The sequence below is a fragment of the Phacochoerus africanus genome, chromosome 1 (assembly GCF_016906955.1).
Source record: "Phacochoerus africanus isolate WHEZ1 chromosome 1, ROS_Pafr_v1, whole genome shotgun sequence".
In the NCBI taxonomy this organism is placed as follows: Eukaryota; Metazoa; Chordata; class Mammalia; order Artiodactyla; family Suidae; genus Phacochoerus; species Phacochoerus africanus.
In genome coordinates, this window is record NC_062544.1 from 157,444,215 (window position 1) to 157,463,958 (window position 19,744).

General features: G+C 42.1%; 2 protein-coding genes across 3 annotated transcripts in view; both read right to left on the bottom strand.

Annotated features, from left to right (window-relative positions):
• MSL2 (MSL complex subunit 2) overlaps positions 1–10,089 on the bottom strand; it is a 32,910-nt gene extending 22,821 nt beyond the window's left edge. The window contains exon 1 of one of the 2 annotated variants that reach the window (XM_047782978.1): positions 9,796–10,089. Coding sequence is in view for 1 of the 2 variants with exons in the window: in XM_047782966.1 (XP_047638922.1) it covers positions 8,597–8,738 (142 nt within the window). In the remaining variant the exon portion in view is untranslated. Of the gene's footprint in view, positions 1–8,596; positions 9,658–9,795 lie in introns of those variants that run through there. The other variant, XM_047782966.1, reaches the window with a different exon arrangement.
• Positions 9,069–9,973, bottom strand: LOC125110682 (uncharacterized). Its single transcript, XM_047752132.1, has 3 exons — positions 9,886–9,973; positions 9,605–9,781; positions 9,069–9,556 (listed from the first exon to the last, which is right to left on the bottom strand). The coding sequence occupies exons 1-3, from the start codon at positions 9,971–9,973 to the stop codon at positions 9,069–9,071; spliced, it is 753 nt and encodes a 250-aa protein (XP_047608088.1).
• Positions 10,090–19,744: the final 9,655 nt, after the last annotated feature.

Sequence of the window (19,744 nt, forward strand, 5' to 3'; positions counted from 1 at the left end):
TTTTTAGATTTTAACCCTTCCTAAACATATATCTAATAGTATCTCATCACTAATCCCAACTCCCAGGCACTGGAGTTATTCAACACTGTCTCATCCTCCTCTTCGTTCTCCTCAGGCCCACACTTTATCCTAAATCCTCCTATCTTAACTACAACCTTTCCCAAGCACGTGACCTCTCCAAAATCCAACACCAAAATGCTAAATCCCTGAAGAACTTTTTCTTTTTTTTTCTTTTTTTTTTTTTTTTTTGGTCTTTTTGCCATTTCTCGGGCCACTCCTTGGCATATGGAGGTTCCCAGGCTAGGGGTCTAATCGGAGCTGTAGCCCCTGGCCTCCGTCAGAGCCACAGCAACTCGGGATTCGAGCCGCTTTTGCAACCTACACCACAGCTCAGGGCAATGCCGGATCCTTAACCCACTGAATGAACACGGCCAGGGACCGAACCCCCAACCTCATGGTTCTTAGTCGGATTCATCAACCACTGAGCCACGACGGGAACTCCTGAAGAACTTTTTTTTTTTTTTAACGGCCATACCCATGACCTATGGAAATTCCCAGGCCAAGGACTGAATCTGAGTTGTGGCTGCCACAATGTGAGATCCTTTAACCACTGTGTCAGGCGGGGGATTCAAACCCAAGTCACTGCAATTGGATTCTTAACCCACTGTTGACATGATAGGAACACCTCTTAAAAACATTTTAATTGGGCTGTTCTTACATTATTTCAAACCATCCTATCTAAATTCATCATGTCTTTCCAAAATCAATGTCCTTCCAGACTTCATTTATGAGTTACCTTTTGAACCCTTCAATTTTTCCCATGCATTTGTATTAAAATGCCAGGCGTTATCAGTTCTTCAAGACAATTCAGTACTTTTTATCAAGCATACACCATATGAAAGCACCACACTAGACATGTTTATAAGGGCAGGAAGTATGTCTTTTAATCTATTTAGTGAAATACACCTTACCAAAAACAAAGTATGATTCAGTACATTTCAAAGAGCTAAAAAAGTTATAAGGACAAAATTTCCCCTTTCTATCATCTTAGGTTGCTCCCTTTTCAATCCCACCACTACTCAGATCTCATCTGTTTTCCTTCCTAATTGGGTTTCACCTTACTCCAATAATCAATCCTACACTGATCCTAAAATTAATCTTTTATAAGAGTTTTAATCACATCACTCTCCTACTTAAAATATTTATCAAACACACAGTGATTTGCAAATCACCCTCCCCATATCAAGATGGGTTAAAATGCAGATTACAGGGTCTTGTCCACAGATTCCAATTCTATCAGTATGATGTGATAATTGGAAACCTGAATTTTAACAATCCCTTTAGATGAGTTTGATTTAGGTGGCCTACAGAGCACATTTTTTAAAAAGAACAGGTATACAAGGTAAATGTCAAATTCCTTAGCCTGGCGTCAAGGTTCCCTGCACAAAAGGCCTCTTAAGTTACCATTATAGGACATATGTGTGCTCTCCTACAAGGAGATTACAGATAAACTTGATTTTCTGCACCCTAAACAAGCTGAATGTTCTCTCCCTCAAAGCCTTCCTGAAAATGCCCAGTAATTTCACCATTCCTCTTGCCCCAGCTCAAGCCCCATAATTCCTAGACCTCATCAGACTAAAACAATTTCTCCAGCCTAATTCTACATTACTGTACTGTTTGCCCTGGACTTTTCTTTTTCTGGTCTTTTTAGTGCCACACACAGGGCATAGGAAGGTTCCCAGGCTAGGGGTCCAATCGGAGCTGTAGCCACTGGCGTACACCACAGCCACAGCAATTTGGCATCCAAGCCACGTCTGAGACCTACACTACAGCTCACAGCAATGCTGGACCCTTAACCCACTGAGCGAGGCCAGGGATTGAGCCTGGCTCCCTCATGGATACTAGTCAGATTCATTTCCACTAAGCCACGACAGGAACTCCAGCCTGAACCGTTATTTAAACTGGCATTATTAACTTCTCAGTTGGTTTTATCATATGACAAAGAACTGTGGATCAACCTCTTTTCTTCTCAGTATCCAGAACAATGCATATAGGGAGTCCATTCCCTAAGACAATTTCACTGTACATAAACATGCCCAATTAGAAACTAATATTTTAGAACTAATACTAAATTGGGAAATTGTAGGAGTTTCCATTGTGCCTCAGTGGTTAACAAATCCGACTAGGAACCATGAGGTTGCGGGTTCAACCCGGCGCTGCAGTGAGCTGTGGTGTAGGCTGCAGTCTCGGCTCAGATCCCACAATGCTGTGACTCTGGCATAGGCCAGGGGCTACAGCTCCGATTAGACCCCTAGCCTGGGAACCTCCATATGCCTCAGGAGTGGCCCTAAAAAAGGCAAAAAGACAAAAACAAATAAATAAATAATTTGGGAAATTGTAAAAAGGAACTTTCTTAGAAAAAGAAACCAGTTAAATAAATACACCTGAAATAAAAAAAATGAATCTACCAAGGTATATTACTGAATACTGTTCTTCCTTTCCAACCTAATAGACAAATGTTCCCTAAAGAATTCTTCCCAGACAGAACAAATTAAGTCCCCCAAAAACCTGGTAAACCAAATTCTGCTTTAACCTCAATCAGGGCTGCCCAAACTTTGAACCCAACAGCTATTCAAAAACAAGTACCTGGAGGGAAAAATTCACTGTTAATTTCCAAAATTTTTACATGTGCAATAAAGTTAACTTAAAAGTATCCTATTATGATGCTTGAAATATGACATAATATAAATACCTCTAACACAGCACTTAGCCAATAACCGCTGTTTTACCTGTCTTCCCAGTAACACTGAACAACATAGTGGGTAGGGACCATGTGACTTAATTCACCTTTTTATGACAGCACTGAGACATTAAAGGTGATTAATACAGATATTACTAACAAAATAATAGATTTTCAAGATAAAAAATAGTAGTGATTCACCAAAGATGATATACAAATAGCCAATAAGCATAAGCAAAGATAACCAACATCACTAATCATCAGAAGATGAAAATCAAAACCACAATGAGATATCACTTCACACTCCCGAAAATAGCTACCTTCAAAAAAAAAAAAACAAAAAACAAAAAACTTCTGTCACTGGGACTGTAAAATGATGCAACCATTACAGAAAGCAATATGGAGTTCCTCAAAAAATAAAAATAGAAATACCTCATGATCTGGCCATCCTACTCCTGGGTATGTATCCAAAAGAATTGAAAGCAGGGTCTCAAAGTTGTTTACACACCCATGTTCTTAACAACACTATTCACAGTAGCCAAGTGGAAGCAACTCGAATGTCCAATGTTGGATGAAAGGATAAATTAAGCATGGCATATACACAGGAGCGAACAGTATTCAGCCTTAAAAAGGAAAAAATTCTGTCACATGCTACAACATGGATGAAGCTTTCTGAACACATTATGTATGCTAAGTGAAATAAGCCAGCCAACAAAATGACAAATACTGTATGATTCCACTTAAGTGAGGCATCTAAAGTAGTCAAATTCATTGAGATAGAAAGTAGAATGGGATCTGGCGTGCGGCACAGGTCAAAACTGCAGCTTGGGTCTGATCCCCGGCCCAGGAATTCCATATGCCTTTGGGTGGTCAAAAAAGAAAAAACAAATAAATGAAAGATATGTAGTTTAAAACAAGTCACTCCAGGAGTTCCTGTGTGGCCTAGCAGGTTAAGTATCTGGCGTTGTCAATGTAGTGGCTCAGGTTCGACCCCTGCCCCAGGAACTTGTATATGCTGCAGCCACAGCAAAAAAAAAAAAAAAAAAAAAAGTCACTCCAAGCTATATGTTCAAATTTCATTTTAGAAAACCCTTGCTATTTATAAGTTGTTTGCTCAACCAAAAACAAAGTATTTCTGTTAAAAGAATCAGAACTCCAAAACTGGAAGAGATTCTTAAGATCATCTACTGCACTAATTCCACTATGGGTTCACAAAGAATGCCAAAATGAGAAAAATAAGGAAAATGAAAGTAATCTTTCATAAAGCTAAACCTAGCTAATTTTAGGGCATATACTTTATTCTAAGAGCATACTCTTCCTACTTTAAACCTTGGTCTTTTTAATGGTAATTTCATCCATTCAACAATACTTGCTGAGCCAACCAATAACTGTGGGTGCAGGGCTACAATGTTGAAGAAGACCAGCAAGACTCTTGCCCTCAGGGAACCACCTACCTAGTAGTGGAACGTGAGAGTAACAGTAGTAAGAAAAAAAATAATAAGGTTTGTTTTTTAAATCAAACCTTTTTATTTTATTCAAAATAAAATCTAGGTCAGCCTAGGTTAGTGGGAAACACTGATCTCCTGCCCCTTACTACTTTGCAAATGAGAAACTGGATATCCAGAAGTTCCACAACTATTCAGTAGAAGCCAAAACCACTTTGTTTCTAGAATCTAGAATCCAAAACACCAGGAAAATGTCCATGTCCCTGAAGAGAGATTTGACCATGATTAATTCACAAGACTCCAAAAATCTCAGTAATATTTTTCCACTTAACATGTCCTTTCAGGGAGTTCCCATCATGGCTCAGCCATGGTTCATGGTAACGAACCCAACTAGTATACATGAGGACCCAAGTTCAATCCCTGGCCTCGCTCAGTGGGTTAAGGATCCAGCGTTGCTGTGTGGTGTAGGTCACCACTGACCAGGCTGAGATCCCTTGTTGCAGTAGCTGTGGCATAGGCCGGCAAGTACAGCACATGGAAGTTCAACCCCTAGCCTAGGAAATTCCATATGCCTCACCTGCAGCCCTAAAAAGCAAAAAAAAAAAAAAAACCCAAAACACACAACATGTCCTTCCAGGAGTTCCCATGTGGCTCAGGCATTGGTGTCACTGCATTGTAATTGCAGCAACTTGGGTCACTCCTATGGTGCAAGTTTGATTCCTAGACCAGGAACTTCCACTTGCCATGGGCAAGGCCAAAAAAATAAAAATAAAAAATAAAAAGGTGGAAGGGGCAAGGAAAGAAAAGAAAAAAAAAAAAAGTCCCTCCAGTTCTAACAGGATTTGATTCTACATATCAAACTTGTTATATCAGCGTTCCCACTGCGGCTCAGTGGGTTAAGAACCCAACATAGTGTTCATGAGAATGTGGGTTCAATCCCTAGCCTTGCTCAGCGGGTTAAGTATCCAGCACTGCTGTATGCTGTGGCATAGGTAGGTCACAGATGCAGCCTGAATCCCATGTTGCTGTGGCTGTGGCGTAGGTCGGAGGCTGCAGCTCCAATTCAACCCCTAGCCCAAGGAACTTCCATATGCCGCAAGTATGGTCATAAAAAAGAAAATGAAAAAAAAAATTGTTAGATCAGTTGAGGACTCAAAAGTTTAACAAAAACTTAAAAATCCCTAGGGTAGAATTTATCAAGTCTCATGCCAAGGAAAGAAAATTCATTCTACATACTTCCCCATAAATAATAAAGCCAAATCCACTATTTACAACTAGGGGAAAGAACTGATATAGAAATAAAAAGAAAGAGAATGATACCTTCTTGTTCCATGTCTCTGTGGCCTTGAATAACTCTGTGGAGCAACAGCTATCCCATTCACTAGAAACTTCAGAAAGTTTAAATACACAAAGCAATTGAAAAATAAACAGTGATAATCAGCTAATTAACATTTCAAAGAACGATTTAAAAAAAACCCTGTAATTCCAAATGAGTAATCTAGGTTTGACAATATTTGATCTGACAATTCAATCTCTTCTCTCACCACACCCCCACCTTTCTCTAGCTCTGCACAAGGGTGGGATATTAGGCACAAGATATGTGCCAGACAGCAAGTCCATAGACTTGCCCTCATGGGTTTAAAAGGCTTCTCCTCACTTAAAAATAAACTTACATATAACACAAATTTGGAACAACAAACTTAGTGAAGGTATAATTATCCCCTTTTGTAGGTTAAAAACTTAAAGTTAACTTGCCTAAATAGTAAGTATAAGAGTCAAAATTTGTACCTAACTGCAAAGTTTACAGAGCTTTGATTTTCCCTCCCTCACCTCCTCACTTCCGAGTTCTATCATAAACACCTTCATAAAAGTCACTGGATAGAAGAGGATAAGGCAGAAGAAACACAAAAATGTACCCAAAAACAGTATTTTCCCTAAGATATAAGAATGTATTATAAAAACTGCACCAAGAGAATTATAAGCACCTATGACTAGAACAAAGAATTCACTGAAGAGGGAGGGAGTTGATGAGTTAGACTATACAGAAAAGGAACATATTTTAGGCAGAAGGAACTTCAGAGAGCAAAGGTGGGAAAAACAGAAGGAAGACATAGGGCATGTATGTTTGAAAAGACAAAAACATCAAACTGACCGAAGCTAAGAAATTATGTAAGAGGGCAGTTGAACACAAAGCTGAAAATATAGGATTGGGTCAGACAATGGAGAACCTTCTGAAACAAACTCTCTTTTAACAGTACCAAGATAAAATTAAACTTAACTTACTTATCTATGTTCCTTATGAAATAAGACTGCACATACCCTATACTAACTGGAATGAAGTTACGCTTTTCAGCTAAGAAAAACAGTCTAAGTCATAGTATCTGATACAAAGATGAAAAATGTTGGATGTAAATTCAAATAACTGATTTTTTTCCATCTCTTGATAACCACAGACTTAGGTCCAAAGAGATGAAGAGAAAAAAATCTTCAATCTGTATCCATATTGCTGAAATGTTATGCCAGCTACACAATTATATAAGAATTAAAGCCCACGAATCTCCCCCATAGGATGGAGGAGGAGGGAAACTTGAAAAAGAAATTACAAAGCTCCAACGTCAGAAAATCTTTGAGTTGTCAAGATTGGTTTAAAAAAAAAAAAAAAAGCTACAGATGGACCCTCTCATGTTGCTTTTTCCTTAATGCCATTTCTTAAAATCCAGGTTAAAATCTCAGAAAATGATTAATTAGACAACTGTCCTGAAAATATTTCTAAGAAAATTCCAAGCATCTACACTATTCAAATTTCCCTCTTAAGAGAGGGAGAGTCTTAGAGAGCAAAAGTCCCATCTAGCTAGTAAAAAGGACACCTACCAAATCTAGGGTTACCTGAATAATGACATCATTCTCTAAATTCTACCAGGCCAGGTTGGACTGGTCTATGTCCTCTCTTTCCCTCCATCACCACAGTAGCAATCCCCCCCAAAACAAAAATTTGTGTAGAAGAGCTCCATCTCCTCATTCCACAAACTAGTAAAAGCTATGAAGATATAAAAAAAGCACCCCATTTAAAAAAAAAAAAAGTGAGAGTTGGGTGGGGAAGTACGTAGAAACCACACAAATTCTTACTTACATTTATAAAATATAAGAGGAAAGGAAACTTTTTATCTAACCCAAAGCTCTCATTTTGCACATTAAGAAACTGAAGCCCAAGGCAGTTAAGTGATTTACCCAGAGCTACCGCTTCTCTATAAATGTGTTAAGTGTCCCTTACCAGTCACAGCAGCACTTTATCACATTCTACCACAGTTAATTAAATGTTTATGAGATTAAGTACCTAGTATACCACAAAAAACAAAAACAAAAAAAACACATACACACTATTCACCTCTTGGGCACTCCCTCAGTGCCTGCGCCTCGGAGTTATACAGAAAACACTGAATGAATCGCAAACAAATACTATTCCTCCCCTCAGCCACTACAGTGGCAAAACCTCTTTAAGATAAAATTAAAGGCTTAATGACTGAAATTCTCAAGTTCTGACTAAACAAGTGAGTGGATCAACAAAACCTCAAAAATTCTGGCGAAATAAGAACATCGAGTATTACTATTTTTTTTTTTGCCAGTTGCCCTTCTCTTTACATTAACGTTTCCAGTGTATTATTATGCATACACTGTTACTTACCGCAATAATAATCACGTTATCATCATTACTGACACACTGATTATAGACAATTGAGCATAAAAATATCTTGTCCAGCACAAAGTAATATATCTTCAACAAAAACACCTAAAATAACTTTCTACCAAGCCACAAATAATAAAACCACAAAGGAATATAATGCTGTAAAAAATCTCACCAGCTAAAAAACAGTCAGTACCATCGGTCTGCCCTGGATCACTATTTACCGTCCAACTGTCAAAGCACTTGAAGAACCAAGGGGAGAAAGTTCCGCACCGAGTTCACCGGCTGTGGGTGCACCAGACCATACCATCACCCACACATTTCAAGTTTGGGGAAATGCAAACACGCCACATGTACATGTTTAAACCCAGTTAAACCAAGGTAGATATTATTAAATCAGCTCCTGTATCCAAAGCTTTATAAAAAAGGCAGCAACATGCATACACATTTCACCTCATTTAAAAAAAAAAAAACACTATCAGAAATGATAAAGAATTGACCCAAAGCGAATTAAACAGTTTTGAACATTGAGACCACTGTACAGAGGATTCTGTCTTTCTGAAATTCTGGGCAAAAGTCCTTTGGCGTGTTTCAGAACTAATGACCGTACACTACCACACAAACAACAAAAACTTAATACAAACCACCCGTAAAACCGTTCCCGTTACCGTTGCCCAGAGGGTTTTTCTAAAACGAGCATGGAAAAGGGAACAATAAAAAACGTCTCACCGCAAACACAGCACGAGAGGGACTGTCGGAAGTAAGGCAAGAGCCTGTTAATCTCTGTAAACGCCTTGGGGTCTCCGGGGTCGTAGTTGAGCACTAGGCGGCTCGCGGAAATGTAGAGAGCAGTAGCATTCACGGGGTTCATTGCAGACACTTCGACACCGCTGGCTCCCGGTTGAAAAGAAATTCCGGATCCAACTTTCTAAGCAGCCAGGGAACAATGGCGAATTTGCTACAATTCGGAGGAAATCAGAGCAGAAGCACTGGCCAAAGTAGTAACCAAAATCCGTACAAGTTTGTGGAGTTGAAGCAATCCTCCCACACATGGGGGCCTTGGCGCCCCTCCTCCGTCCCTGAGACTTGCAGATCGAAAAAGAAAAAAAAAAAAAAGCGAAAAACGAGCCTTCGAGTTTGTCCCGGGCAGCCGCGGTACGTAGAACGCGGCGGTTTGGGCGCTCGGGCCGGGACTCGGCGCTCAGTCTAGCCCCGCGGCTCGGCGGGCGGCCTGAGCTCGAGCGACATCTCGGAACGCGGAGGCACCTCCTTCTAGTCGAGTTGGGCGGGCGCGGGAGCAGGCCCCGGCCCGGGCCGAGGGGCGGGCACGCTTCTCACGGGCTGCTGGGCCCTTTACTCCATCACAACGGCCGGCGCGGAGGCAGCGGCGACGGCAAGGACGGCACAGGCGACGGCTTCTTCGATCTAGTGCACCGGGCCGCCGCGGCGGCCCACGTTGCTGCTGCGGCTGGCTGAGGCCACCGCCGCTCTCTCCATATCGCACGCGGGGACCGGACTGCGCCTGGCTCTCCGCCTCGGCGGTTACAGCCCGGCTGTTCCCTGAGGTGGCGAAGCGGGCAGGAGAGGCCCCCGCCCGACAGGGGAGGGCCGGGAGGAAGTGCGCGGGCCGCCTGCGGCGGGAGGGGGCGGGGAGCAGGCCCAGCCGGGCCGCTGCGGCGCCCCTCGCTCCTTAGTCGCTCACTCCGAGGTCACCAGGCGCAAGCGCCGCCCCCTCACTGCCCGGCCATCTTCTCCCCGCCGCACACACGGACGCTTCCTCCGCCAAGCACCACAGCCGCCGCCGCCGCCCACGGTGCCCGCCCGGCCGCGGCCGAGGAGAGCGCTTACAGCGCCAGGCCCCGCCGCCGCCCAGCGCACACAGCAAGGCCCCGCCGCAGGCCCCTCCCCCCGTGCCTCGCCGGCCTCACCCCGACTCCACGCGCCAGTCTAGCTCGGTAGGGCCCGGGTTGCTGCGGCCTTAATGGATCCCGCGGGCTGTGCGGTGCCTCAGGCCCTACCGGCGACGACGACCGTTACCCCAACGGGCAAAGCCACTGTCATCCCCGAGACTCCCCCGCCGCCGTCGTCGCTAGCGCCCGCACGCATGCGCAGACCACACTCTCACCCCTCCCCCGCCCTTTCCTTTCCCTTCGCTTCCCTTTTCCCCTGTTTCTCCTCTAAGAGCCCCCTCCACACCCTCCTAGAGCTACCGGCTCGCTGGGCGCATGCGCACTCCACTACCCAGCTCCACCGCCCTTCGCCCTTACGCGTGCGCTTTGACCGCCCACCCAGAAAACCGGATAAACACATCAGTCCGCTCAGGCCAGCCCCTCCCCGCCGCCAACCCACCCTGAGCTCACTGCGCATGTCTGGCTCTCCACTTACGGCTGGCAGTACAGAGCATGCTCTCCACGAGCTGCCTGCGCTCTCCGCCCCTCCCCCATGCGCTCTCAAATTCCCTCTTAAGCATGTGAGCTGTGGCGAAACATTCGTTAGTTGACCTATCCTTCCCCACTGTGGGCTGCAGGCTTCCCGCACTACACTGCTTCCACGGTGTCCGCCAACGCAGAGGCCCGGCTGGATCATGCCATGTGGCGCTCCGCCCTGACCCAACGCGGCCTCTCCTCGCCCCGGCTGACCGCGCTGTGAGGAGAAAGCCCCGCACCGCCCCAAGCCCCGCCCTCGCGGCCTTTCTCCTGGAACCACGCTTCCCGACTGCCGAAGGGCGCTGCAGCTCGCCAACACTCGCCCGGCCCAGAAGGGAGGCGGCGGTTGACGTGGCTGTGCGCCCAGAGGGCGCTTGGGCGGCGTTGGCCGGGTTGGGGCCGCGGCCCAGGTCGACGGCAGCCTGAGGCCTCTAAGGCCCAGACAGGCCGTCTGAAGTGACGGGGCGCAGACCCACCTCCTTCGCCTGCCGGTCAGTAGCGGGCTCTTTCCGCGGCCTCTGAGCCTTGGAGCCAGACGGACGCGGGCGGTCCAATTTAAAAAGAAAACGAACCTCTGTTTTAGCTCCTTTAACATAGCTGGGCCCTCTCTGTGAAGAGATTTCTTGAAGAACCATGGTGCTGCTTTAGAACCCAAATTCTTGAACGTATTATCTGTTTTAAACAAGTTTTGGCTCATGTTTTTGCAGGAGACCAAGGACACTGAGAAATTAATAAACAAAAGCCTAACTTAACGCCTGATTACCCTCCCCTCCAAAAGAACAAACCCTTCTTTAAAAATAGAAACAGCGTAGGAACCATTATCTCTGGATCCACCAGAACTCTTCAACATAGCATTTCTTGGACGTAGTAAATGCTCTATGCCTGTTTGCAAAGCGAGGTTTACGACGTGCGCAAATCTTTTGTGGCACAAATACATGTTAGTTTTTGAGGCTTACCACTTAAAAATGCAGTTAAGGTATAAGAGAACCAACCCGTATAACCTTCGACAGATAATTTACATTACCATTTGAGAGCAGGTTTATTTTCTTTACAAGTCTTAGCATATTATCAGGATGTCGGTATTAAGCAAAAATAAATCTATTTTCCTAATTTCGTAAAGTAGAAATTAAAGTTGTGTGAAATATATTTGGTTGTCTTATATCTAAAAAATGACAGTCTATAAAATGCACTCTTTTTTTTAAAGCTTCATCTTGCTTTTTTTAAGTAAATGATCTTTGCAAAGCGCACCTTCAAATAAGACTGTTCAAATATACAGTTCTATTTTTATTCCAGACTTTTAAGTTCTTCTAGAACACACAGGTTGTCCTTCCCCAGAGACCAACACGGAGAGTAAAATAATCAGCACTGTTTCCATTCAGACAGTATAAATTAGCAGTTACCCTAGGCAAGTGATTATTTGCAGGGCCTTAACCTTGCTGATTTTCTCATGAACGGATTTTTTTTTAGTCTCTTGGGATGTGCACATCAAATTAAGATTAATTCTATTGATGGTTTGTGTGTATATGTGTGTGCGAGAGAGTTGCTTTTTAGCTTCTGAAATTGGGTTGCATCTGATGATAGCCTATGGCACTTAGAGGCAAAGCATCTCCACACAGAAATATATTCCCTATCTAAAAACTATTTGCTTGCTTGAGATTTGTCTAAAAAGAAAATAAATGAACTGTTTACACAAAATAAAGTGCTTGGGTCAAATATTTAGGAGAAATCATGTATAATCCTCTAAACTATCAACTTAAGGTAATTTTTTTATATCTTAGATTTAATTATCATTTGGAAGTAATAGTGTTAGGGTTGCCAGATCTAACAAAAATACAAGATGTCAGTTTAAAAACTTTAATAAACTTTTTATTTTAGAACAATTTAGAATTTACAGAATTATTGCGATGATAGTACAGACAGTTCTCGTCTATTCCATTCCCAATTTTCCCTATTAACATCTTACATTAGCATGGTACATTTGTCACAATTAATGAACCAATCGTAATGCATTATTATTAACTAAAATCCGTATTTTACTCATATTTCTTCACTTTTTCCCTAATGTCTTTTCCTGATCCAGAATCCCATCCAGGATACCACATCACATTTAGCCATAGCTCCTTAGGTCCCTCCTGGCACCCAGTTAAGTTTTCATTTCAGACAAAAAATACCTATTTCCTTCTTATTATCCGTATTTCCTACCCAGTTTGAATTATAGCTCCCCTTTTCTGTCCTCCAAGATTTCCAAGTGCTTACCTCTTTCATTGCACTTATTCTACTCTGTGGTTTGAGCCCTGTCTTCTCCTTATTATACTATAACTGTTCCAAGGTCAGAGTTTCTCCCCCTTTGCCTTTTATCATCATTGCCTCGCATAGGATCTGACATGTAACAGGTACTCAGTAATTGCTAAAATAATGATGAATTACCAGAAATGCAATAATGTAAGTAAATACCGCAGTACAATGTGAAGTGAATAATAGGCACAGACAAATGTTTGTGTCTCCCTGGGGAAAAATGTAAAATGTCTTGTAAATTTTAAGACAGTTTTAACTTCAGCTTGATCAATGGCAATTCTAAGATCCTTAATAAAACCAGAAGTGTGGATTGATTTGAAACACTCAGAATAATCATTCAACAAGTATTTATTGATTGTACTCTAGCACGTTGGGGACAATAAATTAAATGCAGAAGTAGTTACACTTTCAAAGAACAAGGATCAGGCTGGCAGTTAGAGTGATCTTCTGAAGGGTTAAGCCCTTTACAACATTGTGAAAGAGTTGTTTGCCTTCCTACCTCTTCCTCTTTCACCCTCCTTCCTCTGCTCCCTCCTTCTTCCTCCACCAAAATCCCTCTAATGTTCTCTCTCCCGCATCCCCAGACTGCCCTTATAGAAAGGAGCCCAGGAGTTCCCATTGTGGCTCACGGGTTATGAACCTAACTAGTATCCATGAGGGTGCAGTTTCCATCAAAGGCCTCATTCAGGGAGTTAAGGATCTGGCGTTGCGATGAGCCTCGGTGTAGGTCACAGGCACAGCTCAGTTCTGGCATTGCTGTGGCTGTGGGGTAGGCCCACAGCTGCAGCTCCAATTCAACCCCTAGCCTTGGAACTTCCATATGCTGCAGGTGCAGGCCTAAAAAGAAAAGAAAAGAAAAGAAAAAAAAAAGGACTGAAAAGAAAAGAAAAAAAAAAAAAAAGGACTCAAGAGAATTCTCTTTCATTCTCTCTGCCATTTGTGATGTGAGGCAACAAGAAGAAGTCTGCCATCCTCAGCCCAGAAGAGGGCCCTCACCAGGTAACCATGGTGGCCTCTGATCTCACACTTTCACCATCCAGAGCTGTAGAAATAAATATTTGCTCTTTAAGCTGCTCAGTCTCAGTTTGTGGCATTGTATTATAGCAGCTCAAGCTCACTAAGACATAACTCCTACCAAATTTTAACAAGTGCTTAATCTACTGCCGTTCTGGAAAGAAATCTGACCAATTAACCTCAGTCTATGGAAAGTGATAATAGCTTAATCTAAACTCACAACAAATCTTCAAAGACTAGCTAGAACAAATACCTCTTTACAAAGACCAGTAAACCAGATGAAATTAAAGCAAGGCCTAATCCAAACCAGTCCTGTTCTTTCCTGACTACTCCTCTCTGATTGTTACTAAACCATCTTCTATCTCCTGCTCTTTAACTGTGATCTTCTCTCCTCCTCAAAAGGAATGCCTGAAGAGAGTCATATCCCTTTGCATTTCCAATTCCTGTTGATATTTTTCCAATGCCTTTTTTTTCAAATCAATACATACACCCACTCATTTCATAGAGAAACATTTATTTAGTAAATCCAGTACCTATTTATTTTATATGTCACATATTAAAATTGCCTTCAGCTTCTTCATCCCCAACTCTAGCCTAAACAAAGCAGCTGCTTTATTGGTCATCTGCCTAGCACAGTGCCAGACACATATTAAGGTACCCAACTAAATGTTACTGTTTTTATTCCTTAAGACACTTTCAACACTACTCAAATGCCTATTAAATTTGCCCATTCATTTATGTAACCAACATTTATTGCCAGCTATATGCCAGGCATTCAGAACACAAAAATGAATAATTCAACAGTTTCAAGCCCTCAAAGAGTTCACAGTCTAGTTGGGGCAGCAGCTATGTACACAGCCAATTTATAATTCAGAGTGGTAAGGATTTAGGAATGCACTTGATGCAAATGTAAATATCTTAGCAGATATTTCTGTTCCACTATAGGCTAAACAAGTTTGTGACTTTCCTGGGAAAAATAACTACAATTATTCATAGCATTGTTTCTAAGAGAAAATGTGTTCTGCATTCCAGTCAATTTAAAATTGAATTTTTGGAACACAGCCTGTTTGTCCCTGGGGGCTGTCTTATTTTGCCATTATCTAAGATCCCCATCTGTCTTAGGACAATTTATATCTCTTTACAACTCCCACCTGTTCCATATGGCCTATGGTACTACCTGAAGGTTGCAGATCCCAGGGCCATCGACTTACTCAGCAGAGTTCAACACTGCATGACTGAGACAGTCCTCTGGTCAAGCAGTTTGAATCAAGAAGGAAGGACTAAAAGAGACTTAGTCCTAAATTTGACTGTTCAAAATTTTACTATTAGAGAAGGCAGTGAGAAAAGTTCATCAAGAGAGTGATGAGAGTTTGGAATTGCTGTTATGTGAAATGAGAGAGGGAGGACTGGAGAAGCGATTGCAGAGATGGTTTCCAAAAGGGTATCTCTTGGATAAAATAGTATCTAAGTACACACTCCTGGACAATAAAGGTTTAAAAGATGGATTTTAAACCACGAAAGGCCCTAAGGAGCCAAAGCAATTTGGAGAAAGAAGAATAAAGGTAGAGGCATCACACGTCCTGATTTCAAGCTATAATATAAAGCTATAGTCATCAAGACAGTATGGTACTAGCATAAAAACAGACAAGGAGTTCCTGCTACGGCACAGCGGGTAGAGAATCCAATTGCAGCAGCTAGGGTTGCTGTGAAGTTGCAGGTTTGATCCTCAGCCTGGCGCAGTGGGTTAAAGGATCCAGCGTTCCCATCATAGCTGAGGCTTGAATTCAATCCCTGGCCCAGGAACTTCCATATGCCACAGGTATGGCAAAAAAAAAAAAAAAAAAAAAAATTAAAAAATCAGGGAGTCCTGCTGTGGTGCAATGGGATCAGCGGCATTTTGGGAGCAGTGGGACACAGGTTCTATCCCTGGCCCGACATAGTAGGTTAAAGATCTGGCATTGCCACAGCTGTGGCCTAGGTCACAACTACAACTTGGATTTGATCCATGGCCTGTGAACTCCATATGCTGCAAGGTGGACAAAAAACAAAACAAGCCAAAAAAACAAAAAAACAGACAAATAGACCAATGGAATAGAATTGAGAGCCAAGAAATAAAGACAATTAACAATCGACAAGGGTGCCAAGAATACTCAATGGAGAAAAGACAGATCTCTTCAATAAATGATGCTGAGGGGTCCCTCATGGCTCAGCAAGTGAAGATCTGGCATTATTACTGCTGCAGCTCTGGGTACAACTGTGGTGCAGGTTTGATCCCTGGCCTGGTGACTTCCACATGCCATGGGTGCAGCCAAAAACAAAACAAAACAAAAAAACTGGAGTTCCTGCTGTGGCAAAGCAGGTCAAGGATACAGCTATGGCGCAGGTCACAAGTGCAGCTCAGATTCTATCCCTGGCTGGGGAACTTCCATATGCCATGAGTGCGATGGAAAAAGGAAAAAGGAAAAAAAAAAGACCAAGAGGAACATTTTTAAACCACCTCACATCTATTAGAATGGCCATAATCAAAAAGAGGAGAGATAACAAATGTTAGTGTGGATGCACACATTTTAAAACTTCTTAAAGCCCTCTGTATTTAAAATAATTAAATTTCTCCCTTTTTTAAGCAACAGCAACCAAAAAAAAAAAAAAACACACAAAAACAAAACTTTCCTATGGATATGGAAAGAAAGGGAAGCTTGGAGCACTGTTGGTGGGATTCTAAATTTGTACAGCACTGTGGAAAACAGTATGGAGGATCCTCAAAAAATTAAAAATAGAACTAACATATGATCCAGCAATCCCACTTCTGGGAATATATCCAAAGGAAATGAAAACACTAACTCAAAAAGATAACTGCACCTCCATGTTCAATGCAGCATTATTTACAGTAGTCAAGATATGGAAACAATCAAAGTGTCCAACCATGGGTAAATGGATAAAGAAAAAAACAAAATTTAAGAGTTCCCATCGTGGCTCAGCAGAAACAAATGTGACTAGCATCCATGAGGACGCAGGTTCAATCCCTGATCTCACTCAGTGGGTTAAGGATCTGGCGTTGCCCTGAGCTATGGTGCAAGTGGAGGACGCCACTCGGATCCCAAGTTTCTGTGGCTGTGGTGTAGGCCAGCAGCTGCAGCTCTGAGTCGACCCCTAGCCTGGAAAATTACATAGGCTGAGGGTGTGGCCCTAAAAAGAAAAAAAAAAAAACCACAAGGAAACTCTACCATTTGAAAGACCCTAAGGGCATTATGCTAAGCAAAATAAGTGAGAGAAAGACAAATACTGCATGATTTCATAAATAGTGGAATCTAAACAAACAAACAAACAAAACTCATGGAAAAAGAGACCAGACTTATGGTTAATAGAGGTGGAGAGCATGGGAGGGTATTGGAAAAAGGTGATCAAAATGCACAAACTTTCAGTTATAAGATAAATAAGTACTAGGGATGTTATATACAATATGATGACTATAGCTAACGGTAATGTATAATAAATTAAAAAATTGTTGAAAGGGTAAATATTAAGATTTCTCATCACAAAGAAAAAATATTTTTTTTCTTCATTTTCTTCTTCTTTCATCTGTATGCGAAGATGAATGATAGCTGAACCCATTTCATACTATATTTAGGGGGAGATGGTTTCTTTTCTTTTAATTTTTTTGGCCACAATATGCAGTGACTTAATGTGGGATCACAGTTCCCAGACCAGGAACCAAACCTGGGCCACAGGAGTGAAAATGCCAAATCAGGGAACACCCACTATATATGTAAATCAAATGATCATGCTGTATACTTTAAATTTATACAGTGATATATGTCAATTATTTCTCAGCAAAAACAGAAAAGCATGGTATTTGCAATTCAAAGACAGACTCCAGGCTAAGAATGAAGATGTCTAACCTGAAATTGAACAAACTGGACTTTGTGAGACAAACTGTCCTTGTTACTCTGGAGCTTTGGGAGATAACATGGATTAATAGAATTGATATGAACAAATCTTTTTTTTTTGTCTTTTTGCTATTTCTTTGGGCCGCTCCTGCGGCATATGCAGGTTCCCAGGCTAGGGGTTGAATCAGAGCTGTAGCCCCCGGCCTACGCCAGAGCCACAGCAACGTGGGATCCGAGCCTGCAACCTACACCACAGCTCACGGCAACGCCGGATCGTTAACCCACTGAGCCAGGGCAGGGACCGAACCCTCAACCTCATGGTTCCTAGTCGGATTCGTTAACCACTGCGCCAAGACGGGAACTCCTGAACAAATCTTTATTCCAATACTTACTCTATAGATTTGGGAAGAATATTCAAGCTCTTTGAGCCTTAGTTTTCTCATCTGTAAAATGGGGATAAAAATACTTCCATTGAAGGGCTGCCATGGGGAGTCATATATCAACAAATAAGTTTCTAACACATGTACTGTGGGTACACAGATGAAAAAGTCAATCTCAAGGAGTTTCAGTCTACCAGCTAAGACAGAAATGAAAAATCAGTTATAATGCAATGAGACAATACTTCAACTTGGTACTATAAAAACATGAGACGAGACACCTAACCAGATGTCAAACTCAAAAACATAAAGGGGAGTTCCCATTGTGGCTCAGTGGTTAACGAATCTGACTAGGAACCATGAGGTTGCACATTCGATCCCTGGCCTTGCTCAATGGGTTAAGGATCCGGTGTTGCCGTGAGCTGCGGTGTAGGTCGCAGACTCGGCTTGGATCCTGCGTTGCTGTGGCTCTGGCGTAGGCTGGCCGCTATAGCTCTGATTCGACCCCTAGCCTGGGAACCTCCATACGCCACAGGAGTAGCCCTAGAAAAGACAAAAAAAAAAAAAAACTCAATGTACTGTAGTTATCCTCATTTTACATATAAGGAAGCTGAGGTACAGAGATCTAGCAATTTGTTCAAGGCCACACAACTAATATGAGGTAAGAATTGAATCTAAGCAATCTAGTTTCACAGTCTCTTCTCTCAACATTCTTCTATAAATTCAGAATGGAGAACTCAGCAGGAAAAATAGATTTGGATGGAAATGATGAATGCAGATTTTGGAGATACAGAATTTAAAGTGATTGTGGAACATGCAAAAGAGATGTCCAGTTGGCAGTTGGATAAATGAGTCTGGTGCTCGGGGAAGAGAAGGGAGAGTCCTAGATCGTAGATAGAGACTTGGGAATCATTTGGCAAGAAGGATCATGGGAGAGATAGAGATTGCCCAGGAGAAGTAAGAAGAAAAAAAGCTAAGAATGAAACCCTGAGGACCACCAATATTTAAACAATTGCCTGCCAATTCTTAGCAGAAGACGTTTGCTGTTCTTTAAGGAAAAATCAAGATCTCCCTCTTCTCCACATCAAAATATTCCATAATTCCCCATCTTTCATTCTTCCCTTCTGTTTCTGGCTTCCTCTAGGACCTTGCTCCATGCTTTTGCCAAGGCTTACTTCAGCTTTCCATTCCTCATTGCTATATTTCTCAGTTCTGTTGAGCTATGCTATATGCTTCAAAACCCCTCTTTTAGACCACATTTTCTTTCTCTTCCTTTAATCTGTCAAACTTTCAGTAGAATTCAACCTTATTTAATTTCCTCATTAACCATTAATTTCATCTCTTGAAGTCAGATTTCTGCCTCCACCATTCTATTGAAACTATATTCTTCAAAACCACAGAGGGCCCCTATTGCTTGATTTATTTATTGATCGATCGCTACCTTCACCAACGCTATATTAAATTTCCTTTCTTGTCTTTGTATTACATCTTAAATAAATTCCATAACTTCTGATTAATAAAGTCCAGTCTAGTTTAGAATTTGAATCAGGAGTACATTTGGCTGAAATCACAGAAAACCTAAAATAATAATGCTTAAGCAACATAGAAATTTACTTCTTTCATGTTAAAAGAAAAGTCCAGAGGCAGGCCATGCACGGTTGGCATTGCAGTTTCACTTCATCAGGGACTCAGGCTCTGTCTTGATATTCCTTCCAAGTACATCTACCTTTAAGATGAAGCATCAGCATTTCAGACAATAGGAAGGAGGAAAAGAAAACAAAAGGGTCGGAGTTCCCGTCGTGGTGCAGTGGTTAACGAATCCGACTAGGAACCATGAGGTTGTGGGTTCGATCCCTGGCCTTGCTCAGTGGGTTAACG

What these genes read in the sequence shown, in the direction of transcription:
- LOC125110682 (XM_047752132.1), bottom strand. Translation starts at nt 9,973, where the DNA reads ATGCGTGCGGGCGCTAGCGACGACGGCGGCGGGGGAGTCTCGGGGATG. An exon ending in GGTAACGGTCGTCGTCGCCG is followed by an intron (nt 9,782 to 9,885) that starts GTAGGGCCTGAG and finishes GAGGCCGGCGAG; the next exon opens with GCACGGGGGGAGGGGCCTGC. An exon ending in GGGGAGAAGATGGCCGGGCA is followed by an intron (nt 9,557 to 9,604) that starts GTGAGGGGGCGG and finishes TGAGCGACTAAG; the next exon opens with GAGCGAGGGGCGCCGCAGCG.